Source organism: Megascapheus bottae, chromosome 19, assembly GCF_031878675.1.
Source record: "Megascapheus bottae isolate mThoBot1 chromosome 19, mThoBot2.hap1, whole genome shotgun sequence".
Classification (NCBI taxonomy): Eukaryota; Metazoa; Chordata; class Mammalia; order Rodentia; family Geomyidae; genus Megascapheus; species Megascapheus bottae.
Window position 1 is genome coordinate 43353262 of NC_143527.1, and position 26762 is coordinate 43380023.

Consider the following 26762-nt stretch of genomic DNA (forward strand, 5'->3'; position numbering starts at 1 on the left):
CAGAGAAATGATTTTTTTTTCCTTTTTTGGGGGGCAGTCCTGGGGCTTGAACTCCGAGCTTGGGCACAGTCCTTGGACTTTCTCAAAGGCTAGAGTGCTACCACTTGAGTCACAGCACCACTTCCAGCTTTTTCTATGTATGTGGTACTAAGGAATCGAACCCAGGGCTTCATGTATGCTAGGCAAGCACTCTACCACTAGGCTAGGCCTAGGTCAGAAATGGACATTCTTGAAGGGATTTGTGATGATCTCATCCTCAGTGTTGTCTATCTTGCTCAAAGATGATGTCTGGCCCACACACACCTTTTTTTTTAACTATTAAGTGACCATTTTCTCTTTGTTAATACATTTTTCTCTTTATGAGGAAAGATTTATACATTTTTCTCTTTGTTTATGAGGAAAGATTTCTTGGGACTATGCAAACAGCACTGTTTCTCTTCAAAAGTTTCACCTACTTACTTGCTTATCCACCAGTGAAGCTCGTCTCCAATAACCTCTGAGTCTGGTACCTTCCCAATGTTAATTTTGTGTTTCCGTTCCTCTTTCCATATCTATCACAAGAAGGAGCTGTCTTCTCTCCCCATTCTTGATCTCATTATTTATATCAGTATATACAGTGATATTCAAGAGGATAAAATCCAGTATCACCAATACTTTATGGCTTAACCTATTCCATATTTAGCCATTAGAAGTACCATTGGGTTGATTTCCATGTTCTTGTCACATAAAACATTTCTGTCCTAGGGGTCAGGAGTTTGGCCTAGTGGTAGAGTGCTTGCCTAGCATGCATGAAGACCCGGGTTTGATTCCTCGGTACCACATACATAGAAACAAGCCAGAAGTGGTGCTGAGGCTCAAGTGGTAGAGCTTTAGCCTTGAGAAAGTCCAAGGACAGTGCTCAGGCCCTGAGCTCAAGCCCAGGACTGGCAAAAAAAAAAAAGTTTCTGTCCTCATTTGAGCAGTTACTTTCTAGAACTGTAAGATGTTCAGGCTCATCTTGTACTTTCATCATTCACAGTCTGAAGGTCAACCATTTTTTTTTCCAAGGAGCTAAAAGACCTTTATATTTTTAGGCCACTATTGGGCTTTGAACTCAAGACATTGTGCTTCCTTCACTTGTTGGCTCAGTTGAGCCATCCCTCCGCCCAGTTTTTTGCTGGTTATTTTTTAAAAGATGAGATCATTTAGAATTTTTTTTGTCAGGACTGGCATCAAAGATTAATCCTGATTTCAGCCTCCTGAGTAGCTAGCATTTCTGGCATAAGCAAGGATTACTGGTACCTGGCTCAAATTATTTTTAAACACAATATTGCATAACACCTGACATAAACATTATTGTGTTAATATAATCAAATATATAGGCAGTGTTCCAATTTTCCAGATTTGTTTTAATTAATTCTATGTTTAAGTAAAGTTTTCACATTACTTTTTTGGTATAACATACAGGCTTCTTGTAATATATAGGTTTCCTTTTTGTTCTTTGATTCTGGGGAATGTATATACTGAAGAAATGGAGTATCTGTCCTGTACAGAGCTCCACATTCTGGATTTTCCTCATCCATTTCATTTCTCTGAGGGCATTTAACATGTTTCTCTCTAATCCCAAATGTTCTGTCCTTTGGTGGTTAGGACTAGACTTGAAAAGGAACTAGGATGCACAGATGGATGGATAAAACATTCCTTTATTCATACAAAGGCACTTTATGACTATACTTTTCTTAGGAAGCATAATATACTAGATCTTTGCTTTGTAATTTTAAGATTGGGCAATGACCATGGTCATGGATCATTATCATAAACGTCAGCCTGATGAGACCATAATGCACTTCTGAGTCATCTTTTTAAATAAAGAATAGAATACCTGCGATCGAGTCCATGAATGATAAGTAGGATTCTGAGTTAATTTTATCAAATGAACACACATATTGGCTCCACCAGATCTGGCCACAGACCAGATCTGAGCCTCCTGGGTCTCTCTTATCTACCAAAACCTTGATAGTTCATCTTTGTTCTTTCTTCTAGTATCATACATTACTTTGTTTTGAACTTGGTATAACTGGAATTACACAATGCATACTTCTTTAAGTCTGACTCAGTTCACTAAATGTTATCTGCGTGATTTGCCCCTGTTACTACAGCAGTAATTTGTTCCTTTATATTGCTAGAACTCCCATAAATGAGTATATTATAATTTACTTATCCTATACCTATTGTTTTATTTCCAGTTTGTAGGTATTATCAGTAATCCCGTGATTAACAGGCTCAATAGCAAAGTACTCATTTCTGTAGTCACTTATCTAGAGTAGAAGAGCTCCAGCAGCACATGAATACCTAGCTTTGGGAGATAATGCCAAACAGTTCCGAGACAGATGAATAATGTTCAAACGGTTCCAAGACAGATATTACTTCCACTCAGCAGTGTTACAGTTCCAGTTTTTCTATAGTTTCACCAACACTTAGTACTAACATCTGTTTTTCTTGAACATGTCAGCCATCCTGGTGGCATGCAGTGGTATTCAGTCCTGGTCTTAATAGTGTGTTTCCTAAAAATGAATGGTATTAACTGTTTTGATAGGTTCCCTCCCCCTCCTTTTGTAATGTTGACCTCACTCAGGGCCTTTGCACAGGCTAGCCAAAGGTTCTACCACTGAGTTATATCCTTTATTGTTTCTTGTAAATGTGGTGTGTTTCTTTGCCCATAAAAATGTTGATTTATCTGTTGTGTTTTTTTTTTAAGTTGATTTGTCTGTTGTGTTTTAACAACTTCTAGTAGTTCCTAGACATTCTGGCCCTGACTTTTTTTCTTTCAGATGTATGGATTGCAAAATTCTCTTCACTGTCTTGCTTTTTGCTCTCTTATTGATGTCTCCTGATAAACAGAGGTTCTCATTCCAGTGAAATCTGGTCTATCACTATTTCTGTCTTTATAATGTTCCATTTTCTTTATGAATAGTTTTGGGTGCTCTAGTCTATCTTAACCAGTTGATAACCTTGCATTTCTAAAGAGTTTCTCTGGTGTCTTCTTGAAGGTTTGCTGTTGTGCTCTGACTTTTTGGGTCAGAGGAGTCCTCTCTGCAACGCTGCAACAAGCTGCAAGTAAGGCTGTAACTCAGGTAGCAGGGAGCTCCAGCCCTGACTCCGCCCTTGCTTGTTGGTCTGTTTCCTGTCCCTGGACTGCTAATCTGCTGCCTTGTTTACACCATCAGCTTTTAATCGAATGATTTCAGCAGCATCCATGACTTTCAAAATGGCAGCATCTAAATTCAGCTCCTTTTGTTTTCTGGTTTCCTAAGATGGAAGACATTTCTAAAGAAAAACATTCCTTGCCTGTATGTGACCCAAGGCACCATTCCACTTTTAAGCCTGTGGTGCTGTTCTTGAAGGCCAAGCATTCTCTGTCCTCAGCCAATAGGTGGCGCTGTACCATGTTGAATCTTTACCTTGAAGAGCATTATTATATTTCTGAAACACTTTCTTGAACAATACTGGAAGATAGTAAATTAAATTTTATTTGTTATAGTTTTAGAAACTCTTTTCCCTTGTCTTGTTCCTTTAAGATTAGTATTCATACGTATTTTTGCAGTGGTTAAAGCCAGAATTGATTAGAACAAAAATTTGTGGTTCATACAACACATCCTATAACTATAGGATGTAAAACTACTAGGGCGTGAACTCAGGTCCTCATATTCTCATTTAGCTTTTTCACTCAAGTCTAATGCTCAATAATTTGAGCCACTATTTAAACCTTTGGTGAGTAACTGGTGATCAAAGTTTCAGGGATTTTACTTTGCAGGCTGGCTTAGAACCTTCATCCTCAGATTTTAGAATCCTGCATGACAGGATTCTAGTTGTGAGTGCACCCAGCCTCAGTTTTTCATTTTTTTTTTGCCAGTCCTGGGCTTGAGCTCAGGGCCTGAGCACTGTCCTTGGACTTTCTCAAGGCTAGAACTCTATCACTTGAGCCTCAGCACCACTTCTGGATTTTTTTCTATGTATGTGGTACCAAGGAATCAAACCCGGGTCTTCGTGCATGCTAGGCAAAGCACTCTACCACTAGGCCAAACTCCCGGCCCCTTCATTTTTATTTTTGTCGGTAGTGGGGCTTGAACTCTGGGCCTGGGTGTTATCCCTGAGCTCTTCAGCTCAAGGCTACCACCTTGATAGTCTTTTGGACTTTATTGCCCAGGCTGGCTTTGAACCATGATCCTCAGATTTTAGACTCCTGCATAGCAGGATTATAGGATTACAGATGTGACCCACCATGCCTGGCTCTGGTGGGTCTTGCTAGGATATTCATAAATGTAAATAAGAACCCTTTCCGGCCTAAGTGTTATACCCAACTAGAAGCTTAGAGAGCAAGACAGCAGCTTCATGGTAAGATAAAACTATGTTTTGAATGGGGTCAGGAAAAGGTATGGATATCAGACAGGCAGGAAGAGAGAACAGGTATCTGTCACTACAGCCACACAGCCATGGTTACTTGACAATAAACGGAGCGGCAAATGTTTTTAGTTTGAGTGCCAAAGCTGACTCTTGGAGAACATTGTAGAGAAGTTTGGGGAATTTGAGGATTTCTAGAAAAATCTTTCTCTTAAACCTGTGTGGTATCTTAATTTCCTTTACTGGTGATTTAGTCCTGTGGATTAAAGTTTTTGCTAGAAAGCTACTTACCTAAATACTGGATTATGTTTCCAGATCTTGTGCTGGAGATCTTTTAGACACAGGAGAACTATCTGAAAATTACCTTTAGTATCTAAAAATACTAGACCGAGGGGGCAGTGGTGTAGCTGAGTGGTTGTGAACTTGACTAGTATGCACTAAGCCCTGAGTTTGACCACAACGCCACAAAACAAAACAAAGCTCCAACAAACAAGATCTAATGTAAATGAAATGTCACTTGTTTTCCTGCCAAGGCTTAATTAGCTCACTATAGTGATGTAGAGGCTACATCTGCACTTAGAGAAAGACAAATGAGATAAGAGATGTGCCTAAGAGAAAGAATGGTGGACAATAGTGAGAATGGCTAGTATATCACTTGAGAGACAATAAAGGTTAGATCTGATGGATGGCAGGCTCAAGTAGGATCCTGAGACTCTTTCCAAGAGAATGTTGGTTTGGCAAGAAGCAGGGCAGAGTTTAGGGCTTCAGGTCGGGGAAGCCTGTGCCTTCCCCGCCATTTACCACTTTAATTCAGGGTAGTCTGCTTAGAGTTTGCCTTCAATTTGGAAGAAATCTCATGGTGTACTTCTAATAACAGTAACTCCTCTAAACAGCAACATATGCTTATACTTTGCATTTCCACAAATTCTCTAACCATCTTCCCTAACTGACTTTTTAATTGCCTGTTTCATTAAGCCAATTCCAGCTGGATGATTAGCTACACATCACTGCCAGTGAGCAAACACAGGTGAAAGAGCTAGGGAAAGCATGGCATCTTAATTCAGTGACTTTCCATTTCTACCACGCATGGAAATAATGCAGAAGCTTTAAAACAAACCGATGCCTGCTTCTACCCCAGACAGGGATTTAACTGATTTGTATGGGGCCTGAGAGCACATTTTAAAAAATTCCCAAATGACTTTCAGTGTACAGGTGAGGGTAGAATTCATCTGTGCAGAACTTCTTATACTTTCAGCACCTGCTACAGGTCAGCAGGTTTGAAGGTCAGCCTGTGAGGACAGTGGGTCTGTGAGTCTGTATTAGTCTAATGAACACCTGAGATGGTCAAGTTATAAAGAGGAGAGGTTTATGTTGGGTTACAGCTTAGGAGGGCCTAGTCTAAGAGTGGTTGCTCTTGGGCCTGTGGCAAAGTAGAATATCGTGGTAGGAACATGTGTTAGAGGAAAGCTGCTTACCTCATGGCCAGAAAGCCACAGAAAATGGAAGAAATCAGGGTCCCGCAATCCCCTGTTCCCAATGATCTCACAAGGCCTAACCTCTCACCTCCAACATCTCTATCCTTCCAAGGAACAGTATGCTTTCTCTGGCAAACATCTCTCCTAAAACTCACAAAGGCAAAGATTTCCTTGGACCCTGGGCGCTAGAGGCTCACGTCTGTAATCCTAGCTATTCAGAAGGCTGAGATGTGAGGATCATGACTCAAAGCCAGCCTGGGAAAGAAAGTCCAAGAGACTCACCTCCAGTAAACCACCAGAAAACCAGAAGTGGAGCTGTGGCTCAAAGTGGCAGATCCCTGAATGAAAAAGCTCAGCCTCAGTTTAAGCATCATGACTAACTGGGGAAAAAAAAAGATATCCTTGGAAAACAATAATCTAGAATTAACAAACACTGTGATGGACCAGTTTTGGGTGGGAAAGAGGGAGCCCTTAGAGCATTTGTGGATTTCTGTGAGACTACTATGACAACTAGTGGCAATTTCAAATTACCAACAGTTTATAAAACAGCTCAAAAAAATCCTTAAAAGATTTAATACTTGGCTCTCCAAAGCTAGGAAGAGCCCAATGCATCTACCCAGATGTTCTGGGGTTTTTTTTGTTTGCTTGTTTTTTAATGGGGTTGTCGCAGTCACAGGGTCAATGCTTATAATACCTTGTGCTATAGGTTGAATGGGCCTTCCTCAGAGTTCTTGTATTGTAAACTTCCCCTCAAAGTCATAGAGTAGAGCTGAGTCCTCAGAAAGTTACTAGGATTGAATGAAATTATGAGGCTAGGGCTCTTTTGGTGGTATTAGTGGCTTTATGGATTTACCACACTTGTTCTGTCTCAACATGGGCTCCTTTCACCATGTTAACATGCAGAATGAAAGCCAGATGCCAGATTTATACTCTTGGACTTTCCAGCTTCTGAAACCCCGAGTTAGAAAAACCTCTAACCTTCTTGGTCTCAAGTATTTTGTTGAAGTAACAGAAAACTGACCAAGATGCATCTAAAAGCAAAATGTGCCCATGTTGTTTCTGGAAAGCCTACTGAGCCCTCAGTGACAATGTGACTTCTTTTCTGTTTATAATGAAATGAAGTCCAAAGAGGCAAAAGCTCAGCTGAGCTCTTGCCTGGTTCTAATCCTTCTGAGCAGAGCTTTGCTGAACACAAGTACTTACAGGCAGTGCACGACTGTGCGGCCCTCACCACCATTGTATTCTTCCTGCCACTTGTCCACCTGGCGGATGAGCTTCAGGAAGGAGCGCTTAGAAACTGGTGTGTCCCTGTACATGGGCCAGCCCAGGAACTGGAACTGCTGCACCATCCGATATCCATCTTGGGGCTGCACAGAACAGACAACAGTCAGGCAGGAGACAGAAAACAGGCATAGTTTCTTTATTGAATTCCAGTGAGGTGATTCCACCTACTTCTTCATATCAGAGCAGGACATTATTAAAGATCAGTCTGGCCACCAAATAATCAAGGCAGTTTCTATGAGCCTGAAGAGTTATGATTTTTAATATTGAGTAGCAATAATAATAAAAAAAAGAAACACCAGCTGTTGTAAATGACAGGCCACAGACAAGTCAAAGTGATGCAGCATGCTTACATTTTGCAAAAGCCAAAAGAATAATAATATCAGGACTATCTGCATTGTGCATTATGTTAATTACAGGTACATTTGAGATACACTAAATTATAACATATATATTTTTGAGCTTAGTGTGACATAGGTTATGTGTGTTTCTAGGAGTATGTTATATTTTCTTATGGATGTAATTTATGTTATATTTTCTTATGGATGTAATTGTAAGATATGTTTTAATTAATCTTTAGACATAGTTAAATAGAATTTTAGTATTCAACAAAACCAGAGTTCCTGCGGTGCCATTAGAAAAATGACAAGGAGTTGGATTGAGCTTCAGCAGACTCAATGCAGGCAGTATTCTCCCAACATGCTTTTCCTGGGACCTTGGCTTTCCTTCTCTGTTTCACCCTCCCTTTCTCTAAGATCTCTGGTTGACTAAAGCCTCTGGCCTCTGTCCTAGGCTCCTTTTTTTTTTTTTTGCCAGTTCTGGGCTTGAGCACTGTCCTTGGATTTTTCTCAAGGCTAGAGCTCTACCACTTGAGCCTCAGCACCACTTTTGGCTTTTTCCAAGTATGTGGTACCAAGGAATTGAACCCGGGTCTTCGTGCATGCTAGGCAAGCACTTTAACCACTAGGCCAAACTCCTGGCCCCAACCTAGGCTCCTTTTTTCTTGTGTCTGTTTCTTGATTACATTTTAGTCTCAAGCTTTTCTGTATCACCAATAATCGTAAGTTCTTATCTGCAGTTTAGATCTGTTTCCTGTCACCCTGTATTCCCACGTAGGGCTCAAAGAATCATCTCTTAAAGTTATCTCTAACTTCCTGAGTCTAAATCTAACCCTCTGATTTATTCTTCACTTGTGCACCCAGACTAAACAATTTTGTGATACCTGCCTTTTGCAGTTAATGCCAAGTTCATCATTTGGGTTCTTATAACAAAAATCTTGGGTCACTGTGACTCACTGGGTCTGGCTGTTCCACTTTGTATCATAAAGCTCTGCACCCTTTGGGTGATAAGTGCTACTATTCTAACACTGTCACTTGTCATCTGGATTCTTCTCAAAACTGTGTGTTGGATGAATTTCTCTTATTGTATGTTCAAAGCCAGATCGAGAATCTTCCTTTAAAATGTTGTACCAGACACCTGACATGAATCCCATCATGAGAAAAACAGAAAAACTACATTTTGAGACACAGGATTTGGAGTCTTTAACAAAAGGCCGGTGACTGCATGATAGACCCCTGTCTCAAAGACCAGCAACCAGAAAATATACTTAACATTGTTAGGAAACTGAACCATGAAGAGCAGAGAGGAAAGAACAAAAAACAGTACTACCAAACCAGTTCAGCTCCAATGTAGAGCTGAAATGGAACGCCATTGTGACCGGAAAAGAGACACATGGCAAGGCATAATGATACCTGAGCTGGTCTGGGCCTAAAAAGTGTCAGGATCAAGGGGCAGGACCACAGGAAACTCTAGTCCCTGGCACTGGACTGACAGGTTTAGTACCCTATTGTCCAAGTACCCACCCCTGACTCTAGGCATGCTCATCAAGTGGGGGGACACTGCACTTCCCCCTATCATAAGACAAGATGGCAAACCCCCTTCTATCCACCATGTGGCCAAGAGGGCGCCAGCCAGACCTACTCAAAAGCTCCCTACTTCAAAAGGTGTCCATGTGGTTTGTTTACTAACAAACATGTAATGGTTTCCAGTTTTTTCCAAGAAAAACCCTCAGTGGGGCAGCTGCCTGTGAGGCCCAGCAGGACCCCTGCAACCCTCACAGAATACCTCGGGCCTTTTCCTACTGGGCTTAGGCATACCAGCCTTCTGTTGTACCTGCAACTGCCCAGGCACAGGTCCAGCGCCAGCCTTTGCAGTTATCCAGGCAGCCCATGGTCACGCCCTCCAGCGATTATTTCCTGCCTATCTTTTTCTTTTTTCTTTTAAGTGCTGGTCCTAGGGTTTGCTCTCAGGGCCTGGCCACTGACCCTGAGATTCTGTGCTCAAGGCTAGTGTTCTAGCACTTGAGCCACAGTGACATGTCCAGCTTTTTTGGTTAATTGAAGATAAGAGTCTCATGGTCTTTCCTGCCTGGGTTGGCTTTGAGCCATCCAGTTTCAAAGATTCTCAGTTCTCCGGGATTCCTGAATAGCTAGGATTACAGAGGTGTGCCAAAGGCACTCAGCTATCACTTTTCTTTTGGCAAGATTCTTTGCTTACTCAAAGGTTAGTTAGGCTCTTGAGCCTTTTCTTAGGCCTCCTGCATATTTAAGAAGCTTAATTTTAGCAATCCCTGCTATGTCAACTCAGAATTTCTGCCCCTTCTTAAAATCTGACCACTCTACTTCCTCATATCTGATCATGTTCCCCAGCTTCTTTAATACCCACATCAGAGGTCTGATTTCCTCCCTGTCTGGTCTTCACCCAGGATTTCCCTTATCTCTGGTATTTCCTTTCACTTTCTCTTGGCTATCTACCCCAACTTTCCCAGAGTGTATTCAGAGAGGAGCCTAAAGCTCTCTTATCTGCTGCAAGACCCAAAGGCAGTGGTCCCTGCTCTACTGTGGTATTACAGAATCAAGTCTTCCTTTCAGTTCTTGACTGACAAGTGCTACTGAATAATGTTTGCTTTAACATGGCTTCTCTTATACCTGACTCCTGTTAGAACATAAGTCTCTAAGGTTTTGTTCCCTGGGTATACAAATTTCTGGAATAGTGAATGACAAAAGAGTAAGTAGCTCAAGTTTAATGGCTGAGAAAGCAATGAAAAAAGTAAAGCTGGCTCTAGCTCTTACTCTGGCAGCATTATAAATCCGAAATATTCTGCTAATGATGTCTTCTTCTAAATCTGCAGACACAAATTCCACCTGGATAGGCCCATGCCTGTGGACTCCATTTTCAGGCCAGTATTGTGGACACAACTGAAATGAAGACATAGAAACACATGTTCAGTTATCAAAATACATAGTCAATAATGGTCACTGTCAGCATTCAGCTATTAAGACCTCATGCAATCCTTTCCTTCTTTTTCTGTTTTGCAGCAAGCAAGGGTTAGGCCTTTTGTGATGATGGAGTCCTTTACTACTGCTGTCCTTTTAGGCCTCTTCTTCGTTTTTCTCAGGAAAGGTCTGCTAGGCAAAAACAATTCTGGATTCGAAGGAGGCCCTGTGGATTTTACCAAGACAGTCCTGGGTGAGATGCTATCAGCTGCCATAAGGAAAGTTATGGACATACAGTCCAACCTCCAGCCTATCCTTCCTGGCTAGATTTGGGGCTACAGATATTACAGGGTAACCAGTAACCGTGCTGAGGGTGTTCTGTCAGATTCCACTTCAGCTCCTTCCAGCTCAGATCTAGGAAACTACTGTGGCAAAAGAAAACTTCTGTTTGACCTGAACATGTTCTGATTAAATACAGAATTTTTGCTTGGGCATATTGGTACACATTGTAATTCCAGCATTCAGGAGGCCAAGGCAGGACACTTTTAGTGTTCTAGGCCACTCTATGACATGTAGTAAATTCAAAGACAGCTTGAGCTATATAGTGAGACTTTGTCTCAGAAAACCCAAACTAAACAAAACTACCACCTAATTTCCTAGAGCATCAAGGCTAGTGTGGGCGATACTAGGGAACCAGAACTTTTGCACATATATAATGCAGACCTCAGTGAACCAGAGAGGTTTTGAGCATGGTGGCAAAGTCCCGGTTATTTGTTATCATGCTACAAACTTCCTAACCTTGGAGACAGTCAGATGGGAAGAGTTCCTAATACCTTTTTCTTCAAAAATGTCCTGTAAATCCCTAAAGCCTCAATAGGAATTTAAAGTTTGAAAATAAACTTCTTTGGGGGATTGGTATTCCAGAGGTCTGTTTTAATGTTTATCTTTCTGCTTCACCTGAGGAACAGATGTCTTACGATTTCCTAACCTGTTGCTATGGGGCTATGAAAAGATAAAAAGCCAAACATCTCATTTTCGGCAAAATGACTGACCACAAAAGGCCAATCCACTGATGAATTTCCATTAACTTTTTTTTTTATGTGCTGGTATTGGGGCTTGAAATCAGAGCCTAAGAACTCTTCCTTAGCTTTTATAGTCACATCTGGTGCTCTACCACTTGAACTATGCCTACAGTTCTGACATTTTCATAGTTAAGTAGAAAAAAGTGTCTAGCTTTGCCTGTCTGGATCGGGTTCAAATCTCTAATCGGAGATCTCTGCCTCTTGAATAATCAATTATAGGTACGAACCATCTTTCTTCTCTTGATAAAGAAGCTAAAGGTTAAGCTGGGCTCTGGAGGCTTGCACCTATAAATCTAGCTACTCCAGAGGCAAAGATCTGAAGATCATGATTTGAAGACAAGCCCAGGCCGCAAAGTCTTTTTTAGTTTATTGTAAAGGTGATATGCAGAAGGGTTAACATTGCATGATTCAGGTAATGAGCACATTTCCTTTTGAATAGTGTCATACCCTCCCTCATTCTCTTCCAGTTTTTCCCCTCCCCACTTCCCTCACCCCCAATTTATGCAGTTCATTTCCAACATAGTGTCTAGTGGGTTTCACTGCTGGATCGGCTCACCCTGGGTCCCACCATTTCATTGCTTCTCCTTCCACTCTCCAAAGAAGATAAACTTACATACAGGACAAAGGATATGGAAATAGAAAATAGACAGAAGGGAATAAACCAAAGGATAAAGGAAAGAAGAAGAAAAGAACCATACAGTATGATAAAAATCATCTTGCATTTCTTGAGTTCATTTTGATAAGCATCATTTTATATTATCTTGTGCACATCGCTATTGAGCCCCTGTGATCATTTCTAAAGAATATATTCCCCTTTATTCTCAGCAAATGAATGTTTCATTTGTTGGTTAATTAATCTTGTCCACCCGTAGTTATTACTGTACATTGGATTTACTTACGGCTTTATAGGTACATTCTAATAATTACAAATGTTTCTTTTGATTTGACTTATTTTGGTTAGTATAATTTTTTCCCCAAGTCTTTTCATTCCTTAAGAATGAGGTGATGTTAACAAATGCTCGCAGGGATGTGCCCAAAGGGAACACTACTACACCAATGGTGGGAATATAAACTTGTTCAACCACTCTGGAAAGCAGTATGGAGGTTTCTCAAAAGAATAAACATGGAGCTTCCCTATGACCCACCAATCTCACTTCTGGGCATTTATCCAAATGACCACAAACCAGGCCACATTCAAGTCCACCAGCTTTTACCATAGCCAGGATATGCAATCAACCAAGATGCCCTTCAGTAGATGAATGAATCAAGAAAATGTGGTATATACACACAATGGAATGCTATGCTTGTAGTAGAAATACCTTTAAGACTCTTCTCCATTTAACCACCAAAAAAAGCTGCAAGTAGAGTTGTGGCTCAAGTTGTAGTATGTCAGCCTTGAGCAAAAAAAAAGCTGAGACAGCACCCAGGCCTTGAAGTTTAAATCTCAGTACTAGCACATACACTAAAAGCTGAAAGTTGGACTTGAAGCATCAAAGTAGGATCCTTTTTATGTTTTATATGGATTGCAGTGTAGAAGCTACATTTACTTAAAATAATGCTTCCATGAAAAATTTCCTTCCTCACTAGTATTTCCTGGAGACAAGTTATTAAACTTGCCTTGCCAAACAATAGCATACTGATTCTTATTTTCTTTTTGATACTCAAGGGCACCCACTGTTAAAATTAATCAGCATGATGATGGGAAGCCAAGATGGTAATAAAAGCCATACCCATTTGAACTATTCTGCCCATTTTCCTACTGACTGAGCCAGCTCTGCTTTCTGCTGCTTCTCTTAGTTCAAGTGCCTGATCAAAAGCTTGTCAATTACACCAAGGAGATATGAATAGCCAGGACTGGCGCCTGGCTCTTGGCACACGGCATCCTACACTCTGCCCAAGGAAACCATGTAGAAAATGGCTTAAATGGTGCATAACACATCCATGAACCAATGCTATAAATACTTAAAAATAGTTGAGTGCTTTTCTTGTACAGCTGCAAAGCCTTTAAGTTCAAATGCTTAGTTTAGTGTTCGCTAAAAGATAGTCCCAAGAGACTCTTTTCTCTCACTCTGAAAATCTGCTCTGTCTACTGAATAAAATTGGGAGTCTTTTTGTGTTTCTACCATCAGGCAGCCAAGGCCTGGTTGGAGACCAGACAGTTTGGGTTTAGAATGAAACATCACTAACAGCATGCTAGAATCCCTAATATCCTATTTGCTAACAGGAATAAAATCAGTACAGGTCACCATGTTTCAGGATCCCATCAGGGGAAAAACAAACAAACCAGGAACTCACTTCAACAAACGAGTCCCTTATGCCATGAACAGAAAAAAATCTTGAGTCAATGAAATTTAACCTGTGGTACTACGAATTTGACCTGTTGGAAAACGTGTGTTGTCGGGGTCCTTCATCCCTGGTCCCTCTGACTAGTAGTAGGAGGGAGGGGGAGAAACACACCCCCACGAGTCCTAGCCCCGAGAGGAGAGGGCCCACTCCCGCACTCAGCCTTCCTTTACCGGAGCACGAACAGAGACGCCATGCAGCTTCAAGGCAGGAAGATCTCTCTCTCTCTGCCTCTCTGCCTCTCTGCCTCTGTCTCTGTCTCTCTCTCTCTGTCTCTCTCTGTCTCTCTCTCTCTCTGTCTCTCTCTCTCTCTCTCTCTCATAACCCCCCCCTCCTTATATTGGGTGCGGGAGCCTATCAGCACAACAGGTGGGCAGGACAAAGAGGTCCACCTGTTTACCCCTACTACAGGTCTCAGCAGAAAGTTATTAGACATGGCGTTACTTGGCCCCCAACATCTCCCCTGTCTGTATTTTAGAAAAAAGAAAAAACCTAGGATATGTGGGGCTACCATCATGTCAGATCGACTGTGCCTGTCTTAGGTGTCTCCAAGCTCGCTAGTCTTCTTACCCATCATGGGATCACCAAGTCCTTTTTACTTGGCTCCTATCTTAGGTTGATGGGCTAACAGCTGGGACTTGCTCGTCTTTGACTACCAGCTATCCATTTAAGCAAATCAGACCTGAGGGGATGCACCTATTTCCATGGGAGCAGATGCCTGTCACATTAGCACTTTCTGCGTTGACTTTGTAGGCAGGCAATATAGACATATTAGAATATTGTCATTTGTGCACATAACAATTCCAGTCTTCACATTCAAAGCATTCTCTGTAGGAACCACAGTGGCAAGGACAATACTTGCAGCAGTAAGGGCAGGAAAACACCAAAGTCTCTTTTACTGATGAGCAGGAAAGCATTCTCCTCTGCATATACAGGCACTAGTATATACTGAGTGGCTCTGACTACAACAGTCAGAGAAAATAGGGAAACATTCCAACATTAATAAAACATTCACACAAGCCATAGGGAATAGCAGGGCAATGGAAGAATTAGAGGAGTCTTCCAGTCCCCCCACTTTTTTGTTTTAAACGACTGTCTCCTATGTCCTATTTCACCTTCAAAGAATGACTCTGGTCCCTTCATACGGGAGTTCTGGGTGAAGATCCATTTTCTGTAACTTCTTCAAGCTGACTCAGGGGCGTTGTCTCTGTATTTTGCCAGGGACCCTAAAAAGCTTTAGCCTGTTTTCAACTATTCTGCACCCAAGCACAGGCTTTCTAAATCACTACCACTTAATTCTTTCAAGTATTTTTTCAAGCGTCTCTGCATTTTTCACCTGTTCTTAAACTGTTTACTCCTGTATAGACTTAGATTTACCTTTCACAGACACATTCGCAGTTGTTCCGGTCTGAACCCATTTGGTTCTATTCTAAAATCTCTTTTCCCTTTTATACACACATTCATGGTCGTTAGACTTAGATTTACCTTTCACACACACATTTGCGGTCGTTCTGGTTTGAACCCATTTGGTTCTATTCTAAAATCGCCTTGCCCTTATACTGCTCTGGCCAGAGACTCCCGAGGGGTTCCTCCCTACCATGCCCGAAGTGACCTGCGCTTCGGAGGTGATCTGGGAATAATAATTAATATCTCTTTCACACACACATTCGCTGCTTTTTCAGTCTTTGAGGAGTTTTCTCTCGTTGTCTTTCTCCCTGTCTTTCTCTTTTTCTCTTTCCCTGTGAGCAATTTCAGCCTGCATTTTCCCTTCAGGTTTCTCTGGCCCTTCAGTCCCTCCTTTTTCCTTTTTCCTTTCAGGTTTCCCTGGTTTTTCAGTCTTTTTTTCTTTTTCTTTGCATTATCTTCCTTTCAGGTTTCCCTGGCCCTCGCAGTCGTGCCCCTTTCGTGCCCCACGTTGGGCGCCATATGTCGGGGTTCTTTGTCCCCGGTCCCTCTCAACTAGTAGTAGGAGGGATGGGGAGAAACACACCCCCATGAGTCCAAGGCCCTGGAGGAGAGGGCCCACTGTCCTCGGGTACTCAGCCTTCCTTTACCAGAGCACGAAGAGACACCACGCAGCTTCATCAAGGCAGGAAGATCTCCCTCCCTCCCTCTCTCTCTCTCTCTCCCTCTCCCTCTCTCTCTCTCTCTCTCTCTCTCTCCCTCCCTCTCCCTCCCTCTCTCTCCCTCTCCCTCCCTCTCCCTCCCCCTCTCCCTCCCTCTCCCCCTCTCCCTCCCTCTCTCCCCCTCTCCCTCCCTCTCCCCTCCCCCTCCCCTCCCTCTCCCCCTCCCTCTCCCTCCCCCCTCTCTCTCCCTCCCCCCCTTCTCTCATCTCCAATAACCCCCCCCTCCTTATATCGGGTGCCAGAGCCTATCAGCACAGCAGGTGAGCAGGACAAAGAGGTCCACCTGTTTACCCCTACTACAGGTCTCAGCAGAAAGTTATTAGACATGGCATTACTCGGCCCCCAACAGTGTGTGTTGGAAATGGCTGTAGTCTACCCTCTGGTACCCTCTGAGGCATCAACAGGGAAGAGTTTTAAAATATTTAAGCTTCTTAAGCCAAAAAGACTGGGTAAGAGTAGTTATCATTATTATTTCATTAACTTAATCTCAAGAGAGACTTAACAATACAATGACTTAAACAGTTAAAAACCTGTAAATCTCAATGTCCACATCCTGCCTTTTTCCATTTCAGATCTTGTGATCTAGGCCAATAAAGTTTGCTGTATATTAAAAATAAGAAGTCAAAAATATTTCAGCATTTACACTAGACAAAATGTCTCCCCCCTACAATCTTCTACAATGTAATTTCTTCTCACCCATTGTATAAAATTAGAAATTGTCTCTAATCAACTCAGCTCCATAGCAAGTTTATGCTTTTATTTTTCTTTTTGGTGCTGGTCCTGGGTCTTGAACTCAGTGCCTAGGCATTGTTGCTGAGCTTTCTGGGCTCAAGGCTAGTACTTCTTGGTGGTCAAATGGAGAAGAGTCTCAAGGACTTTCCTGCCTGAGCTGGCTTCTTACCTCGCTCCTCACACTGCAACTTCCTGAGTAGCTATGATTACTGGCACTTGGCTTGACAAATTTATTGTTGATATGCAAACTTTGACCTCTCTTACCAGCTCCTGTCATGGTGATAAAGTCAATGACTGGAATAAGTTCAGTTTCTACAAGGCCTTGATGTTCTAACACCCTTCTGGCAGCACCATCTAAGAACACATTTCTGTCTCCATTTCTAACAGTGAATTATCCTGTTCAATTCTTTCTCTGCTGAATGTCTTTCATTTCCATGTTCTAGTTTAGTTTCATTCTAACATCTTTACCAACGAGTTGACTAATTGCCATCCCTTCAACGCCCTTGCTTATTTTCCCTGTGCCCCTATTTTGATAGTCTCCACCTGTAAGACCCCAGTGAGCAGTGCTAGGAAGCATGTAAGGCCTTCTACTCAGGTGGAAACGGGAGTGTGGCCTGCCTCAGCTGCCCATTGGTTTGCTTGCTCTGCTAGATGCTTGAGTCCCCATTAACTATGGCTCTGTTATATTCCTTTTCTTTGGGGATAACCTAATTTCTGACCTTACCTTGCTCTGCCATTTCCTCTTTGTCTTTGGGGTTTCTACTGACTTTCTGCTCAAGACTTTAATAGTGCCTGATGGTTTGTCTGTTAGTACTGGGGCTTAAACTCAGGGCCTCACACACTCAGCTTATTTGCACACTACCATTTGAGTGGTATCTCCAGCCCATATTTTTGGAGGTTAATTGGACTTTGAATCCCACAGTCCTTACTGCTCTGTCTGCCTTGGAACTTAGATCTTCTGATCTCAGTCTCATGAACAGCTATGTTTACAGGTGTGTCCCACTGGTGTCTGATTTCGAATATAAGTGTTTCAGTATTCCTTAGTTCTGTCATCAACTGGCATTTCAGTTCAGGCATGGCAGTCTGTACATGTTAATGTGCAAAACACACATGGGCAACCCCTGTTACAATGACTCCTGGGTCTCACCTGGGCAGGATCCACATCATTGAGCATGACTACCGATGTGCAGTGATAGTCCAGGACCAGTCTCCAGAAGTCTTTGACTGTGTTTGGCAAAGGATGCTGGGTGACTATAAAAGCTGAAGGCTGTTTATAGCTCTGCAAACATAAATAAGAAGGATCCAAATATACCCAGGAAAATGTTGAAGGGAGGAAGTTATATTCATGCAAGTGGAAATGGAAACCATAAAACACTGAACATATTTATCGACTTCTGAATTCTATCACCGTTTTCAACACCAGAATAGCTTACATATAATCTTATCTGCAGAATAAGAATGTTGAAATATTTTCATTTTAATACCAAGAACACACATTAAGTATTTCTTATCAATTTTTTGTTTCTGATAGAAAGCCAATAATGGCTTTACTCATTCTTTTATTGCTTACTAAACATATTCATATTTAATGTTATTTAGGTTTACTTTAAAAGTTATACATAATTAAAATAGTCCTACTTTTCCTAAAAGAATGTTTGCTTGTCATTTGTATGTATGATGTTGCTACTTATTCTTGCCAATAAAGGAAACACATATGATATACATGCTTCTGGAAAGTTTACCCTTCTATATCACATCAACAGAATAACAATTTCCACATTAGCACTGAAAATAGCCATTTACTTTCCCATCCATTCAATAGCCAAAAGTAAACAGACTGAGGGGAAGTAATGAGTTGTGCTTTCTTTCCATGGTAATTACTGCTTAAATTAGGAGGGCAGGGAGTGAAAAGAATGCAGCCAGTCCCTTTCCAGGCTAGGGTTTTGGCCACTTAACAGCTGCTGCTTTGATCCCAGCCAGAAGGTTCATCTTTGCTCAGAGTCCCTACAACGTGTGCCCTTCTGAGTGGGCTCTGAAATGTGTATTTCACTGAGAACTGGTTTGCTGTGCCTTGGAAGGGATAATGGGGCTCAGGTGCATGCATGACTGTCCCCCAGGTAGAGAGACGGCTTACATCCATAAGGGCGGCGTTGATGTAGTTGCTGCTCTCCCCATCGATAGTAATGAGGAAGGGCAGGCAGCGGTCGGGAGGCAGGATATCCATGCACCGGTTTTTCTCGTGATTCCGGGGCAGGAGCGCAATGCTGCAGTCCTCTACGCGCAGTGTCGGTGTCACCATGTTTAAGGTCTAGGGGATGAAAGGGTGGTACAGGATTCAGGTTCTGCCAGGTTCACACAGATGAGAGACTTCATCCTTGCTATGACCTCGTCTAGAGTATGAATAAACCCATGCAGATGACATACTGTATGCCACAAACATGGACAGTTATGATGTGTGTCATAAAGGAGGAATCTCCTACAGTGGGTTAAAGGAACATTATTCTGTTTAAAAAGCAGAGGATGAGTATAAGGATGCACTTCCACAGGACATTTGTCTCCTGTCCAGCATATGGAAGACTCAAGGCTCTTGCAGCTGACTGCAAGACAGTGCTCCCGTTCCCCTCAGGACCACCTCAGGTAGACTATTTTTAATTTTCTCTCCTTAGATTTTGTGTAGCAAAAGTGCTTGGGAAACATAGAAGGCAGAGGCATAAAAGGCATGGCAGTAGGAAGACTGGACAACTAAGGATTTGCAAGGGCAGAAGCTGAGAGAGGGTCTAGATCACTCAGGTAAAACCTGAATATGGGTTTTTATCTAAGTGAAGAATGACGGATGCTCAGGAATTATTTCTAACATGTATTTCCACTATTTTACCACACCCATGGTTAGTTACACTTTGAACACAGGCTCTGGTGCTAAGGACCATTTGGTATCCACTTGCAATGCAAATGGCCCATTAGACTAATGGTTTGTAACCAGGTATTTCTGTCCCTTGTGCCCTGAGAACCATTTGGTGGTGTTTGGCATGATATTGGTGATACAGGCACCGTGAGCCCAAGGATAGTGCTAAACACTCTGAAGGCCAGTCCCACAAAACCCACAACCAAGTTACTACATGTCCCCAAAGGCCAGCATTGATGAGGTTGGGGAATCTTGTGTTGGCTGAAAAGTTCAATAACTGACTTTGAGATACTTTCTAAGACATAACGTCACAGCCCAACTGCTGCTCCCTTCAGTATGCCTTACCCGAAACTCCTCTTTAATCTGGCTTGAATTTGTCTGTGGGTCCAATTTGTTCATATCGTAATATAGAGATCTAACTTGGGAGGCAGGGATGGAGGTATCTCCACAAAGACAGGCTTCCAGGATTGCGTCATGGATAAATACATATTGCTCCTGGAGAAACAGAGGGAACTGGTTAGTGATGGACAAACAGAGAGAGAGAGAGAGAGAGAGAGAGAGAGAGAGAGAGAGAGAGAGAGAGAGAGAGAGAGAGAGAGAGAGAGACACACAGAGAGAGAGACACAGAGAGAGAGACACAGAGAGAGAGACAGAGAGACAGAGAAAGATAGAGAGAGACAGAGAGAGACAAGGAGAGAGAGAGACAGGGGGAGAGATGGGGGGAGAGAGAGAGAGAAAGAGAGAGGGGGGGGATTTGTTTTTAGTCCCACACCATCAAGTTAATAGAAATTATATTTTCAACAGAGAGAGACAGACAGACTCTGGTCCTGGATGCCAAGAGAATGGGTTTTCCAATGGTAGTAGTCCTGACTCACATGCACAGCTGGTATGCTACCTGACTGATATACTATGGCATCATATGGAATTATACAAACCAAAAGGTATTTATATAGTACCAAGCAGACACAACAACATTGTGGTCATGGTGGCTAAAGACTCTGAAATTCTGATTCCATGAATTAAAACTTCGTTGTTCAGATGAGGAATGACCAGAAGTTTTGTATGTTGAAAAAGAATTTGCTACCAAATAGTCTAAATTAACAGGAAAGCTTGACATTGCTTCAAAGACAAGCAGTTCTGAATACTGGGAACTAATTATTTAAAATATCAATTAAGGCAAAAATGGCAAAAGCTCTTTTAAGGTCAGAGTAGCGTATAGCTGCTATACACTTGTACAATCACTATATAGTTTAAAAATAGGTTCTCCATAGTTGGTGTTACAGCTCAGTGGCAAAATACTGGCCTTAAGGGTGAAGTCTCGGGTTTGATCTCTAGTACTGAAAAAAAGAGCAAAAATGCATAAAAATGAGTCCTCTAATCCTGACTAGACTAGGCAGAAACTTTTGCTATAACCAATTTAAATTCTCCATTATTTATTATTATTATTATTACTATTTTATTATTGCTGGTACTGAGGCTTGAACTCAGTGCTTTTTACTAGGCAGGTGTTCTACTACTTATGTCAAAACACCAGCCAGTTTTTGGCTCCAGTTATTTAAAAACATCATTATCTTTAAAATAAAGTATCCCTAGTCTGAAGAGACCAGAAAGCAACATTTCTAGGTTCGATGACTTTTATGCTGACTGAAAGAATGGATTAGATTTCCCAGTGGTTTTCACAGCTTTCATATACAAACTCAACATAATGATTCTTATTTATTCTTTCTCTTTTTGGGTCCTTTTCAGGAGATTAGGTTGTAAGGCCTCCTTAAAAGGATCAAATGTTACTAGACATGGGAAATTCTTCACACCAGATATAAAACTTCTCAAAAATTTAAATTCTGGAATCACTTTGAATTTCCATTTACCAAAGAGTTCTACAAAATGGGAAAATTCCCATGATGCTGGGCCACTGGACATAATTTTTAGGGACAGGAAAATAAAGTTCTTCCTGGTACCCTGGAGAAGAATAAAATGTACAGTGATTACCATAAAGCCACTTGGCAAACGCCGAGTTATTCTCAAGAGTAGTCTTGCTCTGGTTCCCAGCTAGTTTAAAAGGTAGAGTTAAAAAAGAAAAAGAAAAAAGGTACTGAAACCTTGAATGCTTAATGTAGAGACTCTACTAGGTCCCCTTGACCCAGATGCTGTCATCTGGAAAACTTCCTTTTTGGTTTGTTTATGAAAGGAATAAGGACACAACAGAAAGGAAGGGCCAGAAGGACATAGAATTGCAGGCATATCCCTTTTCTCCCAGGCCATTTTGAAGAAACAGTGGGCAGGCTTTCTTCTACCTGTGACCCTGGGAGGTGGGGGTGCATGAGAGACACAGGGGACCAAGCCCTGGGATGGAGGGTGGCCTGGGATACCTCTGTTTGCACCATGTTCACTCTCCGTGACCGCAGCTCCCGCACACAGTTGTAGATGTCCACCACTCCTTCTCTTTCTGCCATGTCCAACATGATATCAATGACGATGAAACAGCCAGTCCTTCCTGCACCAGCACTGCAGAAAAAGAGGGTCTGTCAGTGGACAAAAACTACTGTGTGAGCCTGTAATCCTAGCTATTTATTAGGAGGTCGAGAGCTGAGGATTGTGGGTCAAAGCCAGCCCTAAGCAAAAAATAAAGTCTGTGATACTCTTAGCTCCAATTTACCACCAGAAAATCATTAGTGGCTCTGTGGCTCAAGTGGTAGAGCACATGGACAGTGCCCAGGTCCAGAGTTCAAGCTCCATGACCGACACAAAACAGACAAAAAACTACTCCATTTCTTCTCCTTCAATTCTAAATTCATTAACTACCTAAAGGCACACAAGTCAGGTATTAAACACATTTTCCTCTATCCAGTTCCAAACAGTTTCATCACCCTCTGTAAGCTCCCGAATCCATCCCTGCTGCTCCCTTCCAGGGTCAATGGGCACTCAACTCACCTGCAGTGGACCACCAGGGGGCCTGCGTTGGGTGGACTCTTGGATTTGACCTGCCGGACAAATCCCAGCAGGCCAGTGGCATGGTAAGGAACACCATGATCCGGCCAGCCAGTGAAGTGAAACTGTCTGATCTCTCGGATTTCATGAACACCCCTCTGCAATCCATGGTCCGACAGCACAAGGTGGAAGAGAACAAAGGAAAATAAATGATAAGCAATCAGGGTCTCAACACATCCCTAAGGAGTTAAAGTCTAAGGCTGGAAAATCTTGAATTTCTGGGGAAGAAGGTCATTCATAGATTTAACAATCTGGAAGGTTTAGGAGACCTTAGAACCATGGCTGTAGATGGGAAAGGGGCGGGGGGGGGGGTCATGTTTGGGGAACATGCTAATTTGCATGCGAAATTCCACAAATAGATGATCTCATTGGTTCTTCAAAATTTCTGTCCATCAAGCAGACTATGTTAAAAGCTTCTTGACATCAGCTCCTGAAATGCAGGACTTGGTCCTGGCTCTTGTGTGTCCTCTATATTATCTCTTTGTACCAAGTACTTCAGGGTACACACTCTGTACAACTAGAGGACTACATTCTAACAGGATAGGTCCGTACCTATTTTCACTGCACTTGAAATGCAGGTTCCTTTCCCCACCTCATACCTCTTTATACTAAGGACTGTAGGGCACACACACTGTGTAAACAGAGGAATACTACCCAACCAGATCCGTCAGCGAACTAATTTCCATTGTAACTCAGTTCCTTATATGGATCTTTCAAATGGTTTGACACTTAACCTATTCATTCGACTCACTAATAATTTTGCAATTCCAATGTTCCATACTACTTTAGGTACTAAAGCTATAGAGATATGAAGGTATCACCTCTTGTCTTTAAGTTGCTTTCTCAGTGGGGAACAGACATGCCAGCAAATGCCTATCATGGGATTGAAGGGGTATTTTGCTAGAATTTCTGTTAGACCAGTAAATTGAAGAAGCAGAGATGGGGTAGAATAGCTGCAGGCCACTGAGTAGAAGGGAGGAGAAAGAAATGAGACAGCACTTGTTTTGTTTTTTTGCTCTTTTTTTAAAGAATAAGTTGATTCATAACCATCAGTTTGCTTTCTAACTACAGCTACTTGCTTTAGGACTCTTAAGGAAAAAAATCTGTTTTGAAAACAAAAATAACTTCTAAAATTAAGGCCGCATAACATCTGAGATCAAATTTGACCTGTTCTGTGCTGGAACTGGATAAGCATTGATTGAATACCACCTCAGCTCAGGTCTCGGCTTTGCTTTCATTTCATCTTAAAGGTAAACACACTTTAACACTATCACATTTTCTATCAATCATTCACACACATTTGGCAAACAAAGAATAAATTCAGAATTTTCATGTGCTTGGAAAGATACGGCAAAGCAAACAAAGTATAGATTTTAAGATAAGACTTGTTTGCTATCATTGTGTTACAATGACTCAGTAAGAATATAATCCACCAAAAAAGTGCTTTTGTTTTCTTTTGATTTACTGTGAAAATGCCCTTCTTTAGAAGAGTTTAAGCTGGAATTTAAATGGTTAGGGAATTATAATTCAAATAATGTACTGGGTACTTACAAACCCAAATTCCTACTGCTGGGGGGATAAAAGTTAACTTTTGGCAGCCTCAAAATCTCTACCAGAATTAATATAGTTGAACCCCTGTCATCCCTAAATTCCTAACTATGGGCTGGGTAAACAAGAATTAGGGAAGCTTTGGCAATAAATACTGACCTATTCCAAATAAGAAAATGGGTATTTCACTCTTTGTTAGACTCAGTTGTAGCATCACTAAACCCCAAACTCTCTCCACTGTTAGATGGGCTTCCAAGCAATATCTTTTAAGACTCAGTTTTGGAGTAGGCTAAATGTCAGTTTCTACAGTGCAGAAAACTGGTTCTACAATAAAACTCCACCTTTTAATATGTTCATTACTGACTAGATTAGCAAAGGAAATTGCTTCTGATCCAACTTGCATTCTTATTCATGTGAACAGAGCAGCTTCTCCTTTTGCTGTTTTGTAATACATTGGGGATGAAAGCCATAGATACAACCAACAATCACAGCCCCAACAGTTCCCAACTGGAAATGTAATGTTAATTACATTTTTTAGGTTTCATTATAACAGCATTAATGGTATGTAAAAATAGCCATTTAATTTTTCTACATAATATAATGGGAAAAGAAAACCATGTTCTACTGTGGCACTTATCCCAAAGTGGATGACTGAATCAGTAAGTGCAAGCTCTGTCTCTTACACAGGATCGATCACATTCCACTGCCTTCAAAGAGTATCAATCTCTTCCTAGGCAAGAGACTGTGTAACTTGCCAGGACAGGCAGGGAGATATTTATAGCCTGGATCTATGGAGCTGTTATGGATATTCTTTTAACTTGGTCATTCTATCATTTATACAACAATCAGACTTGTGGAAAAAGGAAGAAAACAGTGAGATGCAGGGAATTCATCTGTTTCACATTGCAACTGTCTATTTATTTTGTAGAACAATATCCAAAACCATTTTTTACCTTTAGGTTCTTGTTGCAATATGCTCTCAGAATCAGAATTGTTGGAATCTTTAGGTAAACACCTGCTTTCCTTTCTTTTCTTCTTTTTGCTGGTACTGGGGCTTAAACACAGGACCTGGGGACTCTTAGCTTTGTCACTCAAGGCTTGTACTCTACTGCTTCAGCTACAGATCCACTTCTGGCTTTTTGGCGCTTAATTAAAGATAGGAGTCTCATGGACTTTTCTGTCTGAGCTGGCTCTGAACCAAAATCCTAAAATCTCTGTCTTCTGAGTAGCTAAGATTACAGGCATGAGCCACCAGTTTCTGGCTTCTTTTTTAATGAGAGAGTTTCAAGTGTACAAGAAGAGATCTATAAAGTCCAATGCATTGTTTTGCTCCAAGATTCTAACTGCTCAGTTAGAAAATCACTAACATGTCATTTTGATTCCCTGGGTGCATTCAAAGGCTTCTCCTCCTCTTCTTCTCATACCATTTCCTCCCTGCTCATCTGATGCCTAAAATAACTGGGTGTTTCAGAAGCTGTACTGTGCAGCTGAACACAATAAGAGGTTAAAAAGAAGGAGTAAAGAAACAAACAATTCTGTCTTGAGCAATACAGATGCATTTTCAGCTTTTTAGAGAGCCAACTATTGTTCAAAGAACTCAGGGTTTAAGTGATGGCTTAAGAAAAAAATATTGAGGGTCTTTTATCACTGTTTCAATGTAGTTATTCATGAGTATTCTTGCCAAGAGCCATACAAAAATTGGTCACAGAAATTTTCCCCAAATCCTTCCTAAGAAAAGGGAAAAAAAATTGACATCAAAGTGTGAGATTCAGAACTTGAAGAACAAGTCAAGCAGAACTTCACATTCTTTGAAGTCTCCAAGCCTCCTGCCAGCTTATTTAAAAAGACAGGATATATATATATAGTTAAATACTAAGAGAAACATTAAAATAAAGTCTTTGCAGTCTTTCCATATTTGGATTTGCAAATCAAGAATGATATTTTAAACCATTAGTGTCAATTAGCCAATAAGCAGATGCTATGATTTCCTAAAACAAAATGGTCTTTTTTTTTTTTTTTTTTGCAGTCCAAGTGCTTGAGCTCAGGGCCTGAGCATGTCCTTGGACTTTTCTCAAGGCTAGAGCTCTACCACTTGAACCACAGCACCACTTCCAGCTTCTTTCTTTGTATGTGGTACTGAGGAATCGAACCTGGGTCTTTGTGCATGCTAGGCAAGCACTCTACCACTAGGCCAAACTCCTAGCCCCCAAAATGGTCTTCTTAATCCAAAAAGTACATTTAGACATAATGTGAATATAGAGCAAAGAGAAGGTCAGAAGCCAACTGGCTAGCAGCTGCTCAGAATCCAGGATGCCCAATGAGAGCTGCTACCACTCAGTAGTATAAGCAGAATAAGTTCATAACAAAATTGCTAAGTCCATTCAAGGCTCAGTTCTGAAGAAACAGCTCTCCATGGAAAAGCCGGTGTGGGCGTTTGGAAGGCAGAATGTTTTCTCAGCCACCTCACCTCCACCTTCCCCACACAGCCTACCTGTGACACTTCTCTGGATGGACTGCAGTTTGCTTCACCTCCGGCCCCTCCCTATGTCAGCAGAAAGAGAGGGAATAAGGAAATTCCCTGTTATGCCCTACAGTGCTTCCCAGAGAAGATGCCCCATCCATGCATATGG

The 26762-nt window shown here is 41.6% G+C and overlaps 1 protein-coding gene across 8 annotated transcripts in view; it reads right to left on the reverse strand.

The window, feature by feature from the left end:
• Ptprm (protein tyrosine phosphatase receptor type M) overlaps positions 1-26762 on the reverse strand; it is a 750652-nt gene that overhangs the window by 11258 nt on the left and 712632 nt on the right. For 4 of the 8 annotated variants that reach the window (XM_090353477.1, XM_090353475.1, XM_090353473.1 and 1 more), the window contains 8 exons: positions 26624-26674; positions 22528-22682; positions 21966-22101; positions 19942-20091; positions 18829-19002; positions 17842-17973; positions 10268-10393; positions 7059-7222 (listed from right to left, as the gene is read on the reverse strand). In XM_090353477.1, coding sequence (XP_090209603.1) covers positions 7059-7222; positions 10268-10393; positions 17842-17973; positions 18829-19002; positions 19942-20091; positions 21966-22101; positions 22528-22682; positions 26624-26674 — 1088 coding nt within the window. The remainder of the gene's footprint in view (positions 1-7058; positions 7223-10267; positions 10394-17841; positions 17974-18828; positions 19003-19941; positions 20092-21965; positions 22102-22527; positions 22683-26623; positions 26675-26762) is intronic. The other 4 variants (XM_090353479.1, XM_090353478.1, XM_090353476.1 and 1 more) reach the window with 1 other exon arrangement.